We start from the raw sequence: 12,166 nt of genomic DNA on the forward strand, positions 1-12,166 counted from the left end.
CGACTGTACAGCGACATTACCTGTTCTCCTGTCGAAAAATTGTTGATAATGGATGCAACAGTGTTTCTGTTTAGAACAGGTTGGACTCTTTGTCCAGCCTCTCTAAGAGAAAAGCCATGATTGATAATGTGATCAATAACAGTTGCCCGAATTTCATCTGAAAAACTTCAACTGAAGCCCTTCCAACTCCACCTCGCACTCAAACTCCTCTTCCTCGGACTCCTCTTCCTCTGACCCCTCTACCTCTTACTCTCACTCTCATCTGTGTTAGACCTCCTCCATCCATGCTGGCAAAGAACAACACAGATTTGGCACCTCTTTTTTTTATAAGGCCTGCAGACCGATTGCTAAATGAAGATTTGTGTGAAGGAGTGTCAAACGGGTGCTTCAGTGATTTCATACTGATCTAGGTAGTTTGTAATAGTTAGGAAAAGATGGTTTCTGTTTGGTTACCATAGCTAAAACAATGACATCAGTGTTAACTGTTTTGCAAAAGGGTGGGGAAGATGTGTCAATCCAATGAGAAAGGGTTAACACATTTGCAAGACGTGTTTTCTGCTCTGCTGAGATAGTGATGATGAAAACTGAGTGGATCGTAGTAGGGCTGGGCGATTTGGCCTAAAATCAAAATCTCGATTAATTGAACATTTTAACCCGTTTACGATTAATGAACGATTATTTTATTCATTAATAAAACTATATTTAATTATATTTAAATAATATTTATTTTTTTGCCCTCATAGTTCACTGACAAGTTTTGTACAGTAAATATGCGCACATATTACAAGTGAGAGATTTTTGAATGAAGGGTGCACACACTATCTACTATCTAAGATAATTTATTGAACATCAGTGTTGAACAACTGAAATTAAAGCACACATTGCTTAAAACGAAAAGTCACATTTTTCTTAAATTAGTGAAAATAAATAACTCCATCGACATGTCGGCGGAATAATGTAACGTAACGGAGCGGGGTCACGTGACTCCACACGCAGTAGTGTTTTTAAAGGGAAAGTAATTGAAATAATTGACCTGGAAAAATTTGATCGATTATAGGTTCTGAATGTCGATTTCGATTACTTTTCGATTAATTGCCCAGCCCTAGATCGTAGTTTCTTTAACCAGGTCAAAGCAATCAAGAAAAACTGTAAGCACCTGTGGGGCATCCTCAAGTGTAAGGTGGAGAAACACCATGTTTTCTAACGTCCAGCAGCTCTGTGAGGAGTGGAAGAGGATCCCAGCAACAACCTGTGAGGCTCTGGTCAATTCTATGCCCAGGATGATTAAGACAGTGCCAGTTAACAATGGTGTTTACACAATATATTGACTACTCAAAAATAGATTTATTTCTATAGTATTGTGCCTTGAGAAGATATACTAAAATGGTTGCTGAAATATGAGGGGTGTACTCACTTTTGTGACATACTGTAGATGGTAGCAGATTCATGTTTTACAATGTTAAAGGGCCCTTCAAGAGCGATTGCTATAACAATAACTATATTAAAGGGTTATTCACCCTGACGTCGTTCCAAACCCTTAAGACCTTGGTTCATCATCGGAACACAAATTAAGATATTTTGGATGAAATCCGAGACCTTTCTGACTCTGCATAGACAGCAATGCAACTGACACATTCAAGGCCCAGAAAGGTAGTAAGTACATCGTTGAAATAGTCCACGTGACATCAGTGGTTTAACCATTTTTTTGAAGCTATGAGAATACTTTTTTGTGTGCAAAGAAAGCAAAAATAACGACTTTATTCAACCATTTCTTCTCTTTTATACCAGTCTTCGACACATGTTCACGAGAGTACCACAGCACATGCGTCCATCTGTTATAGTTCATCATCTGTATATTCTGGTTCAAATAAGTAAGGCTGGGTAAAAAATTGCAAGTTATGCTCTCTGTCAAAATCTTCAGACATGTTTTATGTACAACATGCATCTTCCTAAAGAAGGCATTATTACAAGGCAAATAATATTACATAGCATATAACATACAATATGTTAGATTATATATTTTTTAAAGGTTTCCTGTGAGTGCACTGCAGTTGAATGTAATATCATGCACCATGTTGTGTTGCTTAGCAACTATAAACAGCCTACAGTTATGAAATAAACAGCTTACAGTCTAGCCAACCCTGTTTCTGGAGACCCTTCTAGGTTTTTGAAAAAGAATCACACCTTGGCTGGTCAAGGTCATTTTAACCAGAATATTGGTTAAGCAATCTTGAACACCTTGGTTAGCTGGTTCATTTGTGTTTATGGTTAAAGCTAAACTCTAGAAGTTAGCTCTCCATGAGCAGGATATAATTTATTATTAATTAAGATTATTGTAAAAAAGCAAATACTATTGATTTGATATTGGTGTCTTTTATCATATTGATTTTGCTTACTTATTATAGTTATATTATTTGTTGTGTTTCTTATGTTTGCAGTGTTTGGTGTCTGTGGGTTTGGACTCTAAAAACACAATCTGTGTGTGGGACTGGAGACAGGGGAAAGTTCTGGCAGCTGCTCCTGGTCATACAGACCGGGTAAGAACTCAAACACATGCACATCTTTAGAAACAGTAGACACACAGTGTAGTGTTTCTTGTGTCTTCTCATTACTTTCTTCAAGTCCTATAGTTTCAGTCAGGATACACTGAGTAACTCATATGCTACAATCATGTTACAAATACAAAACAGACTGCCATAAGCATGTTAGCAAGGAAGTGATTGGATACATGGAGTCTGGGAATGCACTGAAATTTCATTTTACATAAATTAACACTGGAACTAATGATGGTGCATCCTTGGGGCCAAAACACACATTTGCACACACTTTCCTCTTTCATTTTCTTTCCTATTTCTCTGAATCTGTAATACACACACACAAATAGTTCAAGCATACATAGTATTTCATTATAAAATTACAGAAGCAATTTCTGCTGAATCTCCTGAGGACTTGTTTTCTTTGATTACTCAACCAACCTCTGGTTGTCTTGCATGTGTGTTGTAACTAAGATAGTCTTGCTGCCTTCAGCTCATATCAGAATGATCACAATTACAGTATGAAACAGGTGCACATGAATGCTTGCACAATGTCATAAGTACCAAAGAGAAACTAGGTTATCTTTGATCTCCAATATTCTGAGTTAGGGGCATGTAATTACAAAATCAGGGCAGAAAATTTAGGATGGGAATGATAAATCACATACACACTACTATTCCAAATGTTAAGGTTGGTAAGGTTTTTTTTTTTTTACTGTTTTTTTAAGGATTTATTTCATGCTAACTAAGGTTGCATGTTTTTGACTGATAATACTGTATTTTAAAAAGTAATTTATTACTTTGATGCCAAAGCTGAATTTTCAGCACCGTTACTTCAGTCTTTAGTGTCACATGATCCTTTATAAATCATTATTATATGCTGATTTGATGCTCAAGAAACATTTCTTATCATTATCAATGTTAAAAACAATTCTACTGCTTAATATTGTTTATCGTAATCGGGATTCTTTGATTACTAGAAAGTTTGGAAACAGGATTCATTTGAAAAAGAAACCTTTTGTAACATTACTAATGTTTTGCTGTCATTTTTGATTAATTTAATGCATCCTTTCTGAATAAAAGTATTAATATCTATACAAAATCTTCCTGACTTTGAAATTTTGAACAGTAGTGTGTAAGGAATTTGTTATACTTTATTTGCAGTTAATGTTAGTGCACTAGTGCTACATAAGCTTTCTGTGTTTTGGAAATGAAAAAGAGAGAAATTGTCCAACATGTCCAATGTTTAATTCCAACCACGATATTGAAATGACGATATTGAAAATGGTTTGAAGGCATCATATACTTCATTTAGTTCTGAAATAACTTAATAATTTAGTACATTATACTGTACTTTTCTTTCTCTGTTTCATAAAGATATTTGACATATCATGGGACCTGTATCAGCAAAGCAAGCTAGTGAGCTGTGGAGTCAAACATATCAAGGTACTGCCTTTTCTCTCTTTTTAATAATTTTTCCTATTCCTATTTTTTTTCCAGATGGGTCTGTATTGTACGACAGCGTTTTATGTTAAAAAAAATTATGAGATTACGAGATATTGCGAGAATAACGTTGAAATATTTCGAGAATAAATTCAAAATTACAAGAGTGAAGTCAAAATGTTTTAAGAATAAAGTCTAAATGTTTATAGCATGATATTGTAGTGAATTTTACAGGAGACTCATCTCATTTTAACTTGGCCCACATAGGGATGCCAATTATGTAGTGAGTTCTGCTTTCGCCCACTAGGAAGGCGAAATAGTGTAGTGATGGGTACTCGTATCACCGATGACGTTATGATTCTTGGATCACATGTCACTTAATGTGCGGTTATGAGTACATCACATAAGAAAGATTGGTGGGATATCTAGCTTGTAGAACCTCTCACTGTATTATCAACACAAGGAAGACACAAGTGTAATAAAATAAATTTATTAACGAATGATAGACAAGAGTAATCAACTATTAAATGAATACAATAAATGCAAAAGGAATAAAGTGCATAAGATGCATAAAATGTGGTTCAGTTGGGTGTTACTATGTCATAGCTATGTTATCATATGGAAAGATAAACTGTTGCTACTCTGAAACAAATAAGGTAAAAAAACTTATTATGCATCAAACAAATAAATGAGCTATTATTTGTTATCAACTGCAATCAGCTATACAATATCTAATGTAAATTAGAAAAATCATATACTGATAGTACACAACAATGCCAAGGTCTCTGGAAGAGGATTGGAAGTGATATTTACGTTCTCTGTGGTTGATTGAGCAGTCCGGTGGTGGTGAATTCTTCCACTGGTTGTGCTGGGAGCAGTCAGTTGGAAAAGGAGCAGGAATCCGTTTCGACAGCCTTGAGCATGAAGCGCTGTAGGATGCTGATCTCCTGGAGCACCAAAGGGTCCTAAGATCTGGAACACGCAGATGTGGCCCTATAGGTGCTGAAGGCCCTTAGCTTGGAACACGCAAGCAAAGGTACCTGAAGTGAAGGTTTGCTTGCTGGAGCTCAACCTTGTTGCAAATGTCTGTTGGTCTTCTGCCTCTCTCGGCTAGAGACTCAGAACTTGGTCAATCCGCTTTGTCTCTCTCGGATGGAGACTTAGGACGTGCTGCATCTGTGGTTGCCTCGCTGGACGAAGACTCTGAACGTGGAAAATATCTCTTTCTTCACAGACAGAACGTGGTCGTATCTGCTGCTGCCTCAAAGCTGGAGACTCGAAGCGTGGAGCGTCTGTTTCTGTCTCTCTGGACAGTAGGCTCAGAATGGTTGTGTCTGTTAGTGTCTCTCTCTTGTGGAGCTAGAGACTCAGAATGGAGGTATCTGTAGCTGCCTTCCCTGTAATGGGCCGCAGACTCAGAACGATTATCTGTTGCTGCCTTCCCTGTAATGGGCAGCAGACTCAGAAAGAAGTTTGATCTGTTAACGTCCCCTGGACGTGCCGGAGACTCAGAACGGAGGTGTAGCTGTTATTGTCTCACCCTTGCAGGTCAGACTCAGTACAAGGAGTGTCTTTTGGAGAGGTACCTTATACCTTTCCGATGAGGAGGAGATTGCAATTTGGTGCTTCTTGGGCATGGGGTAGCCCACCCTTCTTTCCTCTTGTGGAAGTCATTTGCATAGTCCAAACACAAAGTTAGAAAAGTGTCAATAATGTTTTACTGGTGCATTTCTCACTTTCCAAAACACAATCAGAAAACATTTGGTCATGTAATGAACACATTAAGTCCAAACATGATGGGAAAAGATTGAACTGTCATGCATGCATTCATTTGTCCATTAACAGCTGAGTTTGTGTAAGATGTTGCACTACACATCGCTGTCAGTGAGAATACTTATTTCTCTGAATAAGTATAAGATGTGTGTGTTATGGTTCGCATCAGTTCAAGGTTTGAAAACATAGTTATGAATGGATTTGGATGGATCTTTGTGATCTCTCTTTGTTTCACCCATTGCTGCTGCGTCTGGAGATCCTAAGGAATTTTTATGGCTGTCACAGGACCAAACCTTAGGAAGCAGTTTCAAGGTGGGTGAAGGGCAGAAACTGCACTTTGGCCAATAGGAAGTTCCGTCCTTCCCGAGTTTTTGTACCAAAGGTCTCTTCTTGCCCTCTAAGAGGTGTCTGGCAGTTGTCCTGGCATCCTTATCTGATGGCGTTGGACAGTTTGCTTATGTTAGTCCACCAAGATCCAATCAAAATGTGGCAAACCTTTGTCCACTTTTGTGGTCAGGAAGGGGCCCTTGCCATAAACTGGGGCCCTGGAATGCTCGTTCCACTACAATATAAACATGAAGGAACATCAGAAGGAATGAAAAAAAAAACAAAAAAACAGTATAGCCTAATTTAATGAAACTAATGTCTCACTGTAATCGGAAAGATGACTAATTCACATGTCGCTTAAACTGAGGCGAATACAGCAATTTGTCGTGCCACATTAAAAAGCGTGAAAAACACATTATTGTAATATACATATTGTTTGTAATTCGCTATAAAACTGACAGATTTTGAAAGCTGAGACTTTGGATCTACTCTCGGTGCTCCCAATCCGGGCCATTTGCATGCACAATAGGTTTGAATATACTCTCAAAATATTATGACTTTAATCTCGTAATTGCTACGAATTAATTCTCATAATTTTTACTTTATTCTCAAAATATTTAGACTTTGTTCTCGTAATATTTTGACTTTATTCTCGTAATTTCGTTATCTTTTTATTTTTAACATGGCACTAAACACATGCCATTGTACTGAAAGTCAATGTAAATTGCTGTTTGCAGTCCATTGTAGTTTCATTATTTATTTTCGGAGTGAATTAAATGAGATATGCATACCAGAATCAAGACCGAGTTCACTAAAATATTTGTGAGGAATGGATTTGGAATGGATATCAGTTAACATTAAGCAATAGCCTTTGTTTCAGAGGAAGAACAGGTTATAACATTTTGATTAAAAATTAAAAAAAATTTCTGTGGAGTAATTTGCTCAAGTTTATTATTTATAATACAACCATGAACAAGTATTATGAGAGTAAATAGTCCATTTTGATTTCATGTTAGCTTTAATTTCTCAGAAGCTATTCAATATTAAACACATTGTTTGCCTTTTACTGTCACTTAATCAAAGCCCAGTGAGAAATCGCAGAAAGCAAATCGGCTCTGTCAGAAACTGGGGCAAACAATGAGTCATTGAAACGTACCTCTTCTTCCCCTCTTCATTTCTGCAGCCTCAGTTCTGAGAGGAACTTGAGCATCCCTTCAGAAGTGTTTGTGAAAGAAGGGGATTAGCACTAGTTCAAAAACACTTTTCCAGTTCAGCTTGATAAAAGGAATTTTGGGATTCCCCTTCAGCTACCTTTAAACTGTTGAAGTAGAGGGCTGGCCTTCATTATACGGTGGTTACTGTGAGATGGCAGAAGCCAAAAAGCTTTTCAAAAAAAGACCTTGCTGTTTGCCACCTACAAACTTGTCTTAATGTGAGGGGAAGTTCACACATACAGCGACTTACAACAACAAAGCGAATGTCCAGAAAACGTAAATCTAGGAGCGCTTCTTGGACTCAAAACAAGTTTGTTAGAGGTGCTCTTTGGATGGGAAAATATAGTCGAAAAAGCAAGAGGAACTCCAAGGCACTCTCATATAGAAGAAGTTATAAAGCAATAAAGGCTTTTTAACTTCTTCTATATGAGAGTGCCTTGGAGTTCCTCTTGCTTTTTCGAACAAAGCGAATGTCATTTGTTTTTCAATGAGATTTCCAGCAACACTGGAATGGTGACCATGAAGTTTTTGGGTCAAATTGTGCAACAAATGCCTATGAACAGTGATACAACTTCCAGTGTAGGAAAAGTATTTACTGGTCACATGATTTTCGTCTTGATGCTGTAGTCAAGCGTATAGTCGAGATGGAGAAGTAAAAAACTAAATTTATAGTGATTATTGGCTATGAAGGTATATTTGAAATATTTGGGGAAAAAGGCAGAGATACACATTAAAAAAAAATTTACTACCAGAATAATAGTTCTTAACATTAAAGAGTTAGTTTACACAAAAATGAAAATTCTGGCATAATTCTCATGTTGTTGCAAATCAATAAGGCTTTTGTTTATCTAAATAACTAAAATTAAGATATTTTTTAATATTATCACATAAATTCTGTCCTTCTATTGAAAGTCCACGCAACCAAATTATTTAAGCTTCAAAAAACTCATTGTAAAAGTAATCCATATGAATCAAGCAGAATTTAAGTAAGGAGACACAATCTATTTATATGACTAACAGGTTTAATTAAGGCGTTTACAGTAAATACAAAATACCAAAATAAGAGGGATCATACAAAATGCATGTTATTTGTTATTTAGTACTGACTTGAAAAAAATATTTCACATAAAAGACGTTTACATATAGTCCACAAAAGAAAATAATAGTTAAATTTATAAAAAATGACCCTGTTTTTTTAGTGACAGTTGTTCATGAGTCCCTTGTTTGTCCTGAACAGTTAAACTACATGCTGTTCTTCAGAAAATCCATCAAGTCCCACAAATTCTTTGGTTTTTCAGCATTTTTTGTGTATTTGAAGCCTTTCAACAATAACTGTATGGTTTTGAGATCCATCTTTTCACACTGAGGACAACTGAGGGACTCATATGCAACTATTACAGAAGGTTTAAACACTCACTGATGCTCCAGATGGAAAAACTATGCATTAAGAGCCAGGGGGTGAAAACTTTTGGAGTTTGAAGATCAGGGTAAATTTAACTTATTTTGTCTTCTGAGAAGCATGTTAGTATCTTCTGTAGCTTCTGAAAAAATATGAAATTTAAGAAAAAAAAAAATCTACACATCTTTATTCTGTTCAAAAGTGTACACCCCTGGCTCTTAATGCATTGTTTTTCCTTTTGGAGCATCAGTGAGCATTTGAACTTTCGTTAATAGTTGCATATGAGTCCCTCAGTTGTCCTCAGTGTGAAAAAATGGATCTCAATCATACAGTCATTATTTGTAAGGCTGAAAAAATGCTGAAAAACGAAAGAATTTGTGGTACCTGAAGGATTTCTCTGAAGGTCAGCGGGCAGTTTAACTGTTCAGGACAAACAAAGGGCTCATGAACAACTATCACTACATCTAAAAAAAAAAAAAACGGCTGTGGATGATTCAGGTAACAACACAGTATTAAGAATCAAGTGTATGTACATTTTTAACGGGGTCATTTTTATAAATTAAACTAGTATTTTATCTTCTTTTATTCACGTCTTTTATGTGAAATATCTTGTTCAGTACTAAATAAAAAAATATATGCATTTTGTATGATCCCTCTTATTTTGGTAAAAAAGTGTACATTTTGCAGATTCTGCAAGGTGCATGTAAACTTTTTACTTCAATTGCAACTAATCAAATATGGTCAAACAGATGCAAAAAATATGTTAGCTTGACACATGAGAACAAACCTCACTGGTTCTCGCAGAAGCTCAAACGTTTGTGTGTGACGTGCTTGTTTTTTCACTTAAAGCAACATGATTGTGTTTGCACTTACCATATTTTATGTGCTTTATGTTTGTGCGTTGATTCATACGGATTACTTTTATGGTGTCTTCATGAATGTCTTGAATCTTCTTGATGCAGTGCATTCTGGGATTGGTTTATACGAGAATTTTAGCGTAATTTTTATAACTTCCTCAATGAATAAGTAAAATATTGCACAATACACATACCTCACGTAAAACCAAGTGTTCCTACTATGATTAGAGTCTATTTCTCTCTCATCAGTTACCATTAAGCTTTGGCTTTAGGTTCCTGTCATGAAGTAATCCACAATCCTCATGGGCTATACCGTTTAATCTTTATTCCGGTCTCACTCTCTTTCTCTTTATTTCTTTCTCACAACTCTTTCCTCAGATCACTGTGCATTCCCTATATCTCTTGCTGTGTCAGTATTTTTCTCTTACTATATCCCCTATTCTTTCATATAAGCCACCTCTTCATGTACAGTAGTTAGGACGGTGTAGCAGTTGTCCCACATAATTCCTGAGTCTTTACCCCCTCAACCATGTGACATCTGCTCCCCGGGCCCGTGCTCACTCAGCGATTATGCACTCAATGCATGCCAGAGATTTAGCTCACTGTAATCCCCCCTTTTCTCTCTATCTCTCTTTGAGAGAGCCCCAGAGAAACTGAAAATCTCAGCTGCCAGATGAAAAGCTACTTTTAGTGTGGTTCTTAAATGTTTTTAAGGCTTGCTAAAGATGATGCTTCATTTAAAAAAACTGGACGTTGTCTACATATTACACACATGAGCATATTAACTGAAATTAAACCTCATAAGTGACTGATTTGGAACGCTCTACCAGCCCTGACACACATGGTGCTCTATGTGAGATCAGGCATGAACAGAACTGAACACACCTAAAAAAAATCAACTTCAAATAAGATTCAGACAATAAAACAATTCTAAAATAGTAACATTAAATTAGGCTATGAATAAAAATTAATGATCTTAAATATATGCCTTAGAGGTGTTACAAATTATTGATCAGAAAAATATGTACAGAGGTACAAAGGTGTGAATGTCAGTAATGAGTGATAAAGGTGTCTAGCAACAGTCTTGGAGGTAAAATACATAAAAATGCAAATGTATTATCAGTAGACAGTAGAGGCAGTGTCTCTTCAAAGTATTGGATGAGAAAAAAAATTGTAGTAGAAAAGTAAAACAACGTCAATATTACAAAATATAACATTAAAAAAAGTGTATAAATCTTTCATTTTTCTAAAGAAACATTGTCCAATAGTGGCAACATCCCCTGAGCCCATTGAGTTTAACAGAGACCCTAAAGCGTCCAAATTATGGCCACGCATAATTTGAAAAGCGGAGCTGTTCCCAGGCGTGATTACATTAGAGATGAGTTTAGATGGGAAAAACTGGAGCTCGCGTTGGTATCATAAAGATTTTTTTACTTTACCAGAGTATATTTTTTTTTCGATGTCACTTAATCAATTTAATAGTAGCATTTAAAGCTTTCTATACATATATTTCTGTGAAGAGAGGTGACAGGTGACACTCCCTGTTTATTTTACAAAAGCACATTGTTTTCTTGTTTTTATGACTATGCACAAATCAATAATAATAATAATCAATATTTATGAACAATGAAACTTGTGGCCATAATTTGCTAACACTGCTTTCAGGAAACGTCTAATATGTAGACTTTAGGTACTCCTATGCACATTTATGACCCTGGACCACAAAACCAGTCTTAAGTCGCTGGGGTATATTTGTAGCAATAGCCAAAAATACATTGTATGGGTCAAAATTATTGATTTTTCTTTTATGTCAAAAATCATTAGGAAATTAAGTAAAGATCATGTTCCATGAAGATTTTTTGTAAAATTCCTACTGTAAATCCATCAAAATGTAATTTTTGATTAGTAATATGCATTGCTAAGAACTTAATTTGGACAACTTTAGGTGATTTTCTCAGTATTTTGATTTTTTGCATCCTTAGATTTCAGATTTTCAAACAGATGTATCTCGGCCAAATATTGTCTTATCCTAACAAACCATACATCAATAGAAAGCTTATTTATTGAGCTTTCATATGATGTATTTATCTCAGTTTTGTAAAATTTAACCTTATGACTGGTTTTGTGGTCCAGGGTCACATTTAAGGTACTATATGCACCCTTTGTGGTAAAAAAGGTTAAAAGATGTAACTTTTGAAAGGGTACTGCTACCCTTTTTTGAATACTTAAAAAATGAAAAATTAATCTAGCAACACACCTGTGATGCAATGTGGCATACCAATATTTGAGCTCTTTATTGCTGCACAATACTAACTACTACTACTACAGTCTATACTGTGCAGTATTCAGTAAACATTAGATTGTATTCCATTCTGACAATTGCTCCTGATTGTGTGGGAGCTTTTGACAAATTTCCTGAGGTTTTAGTCTGGACCCTCCATGCTGTTCTCAATCCACTTAACTGCATACAAGTCTCATGACGAACCCGTGCGATCTGACTGGAGCAATCTGAGGCAGTCTGCTCAAAGAATCCCACTCACTGCCTCCCACCACACACAACATAATCACAGCTTCACCCACAGGGCCCAACAAAACCACCATATTTACAACACGGCCATC

The 12,166-nt window shown here is 36.1% G+C and overlaps 1 protein-coding gene across 1 annotated transcript in view; it reads left to right on the forward strand.

Annotated features, from left to right (window-relative positions):
• eml5 (EMAP like 5) overlaps positions 1–12,166 on the forward strand; it is a 106,375-nt gene that overhangs the window by 24,762 nt on the left and 69,447 nt on the right. Inside the window, exons 3-4 of the mRNA XM_073826798.1 lie at positions 2,439–2,537; positions 3,912–3,980. Coding sequence (XP_073682899.1) covers positions 2,439–2,537; positions 3,912–3,980 — 168 coding nt within the window. The remainder of the gene's footprint in view (positions 1–2,438; positions 2,538–3,911; positions 3,981–12,166) is intronic.

The sequence above is a fragment of the Garra rufa genome, chromosome 21 (genome assembly GCF_049309525.1).
Source record: "Garra rufa chromosome 21, GarRuf1.0, whole genome shotgun sequence".
In the NCBI taxonomy this organism is placed as follows: Eukaryota; Metazoa; Chordata; class Actinopteri; order Cypriniformes; family Cyprinidae; genus Garra; species Garra rufa.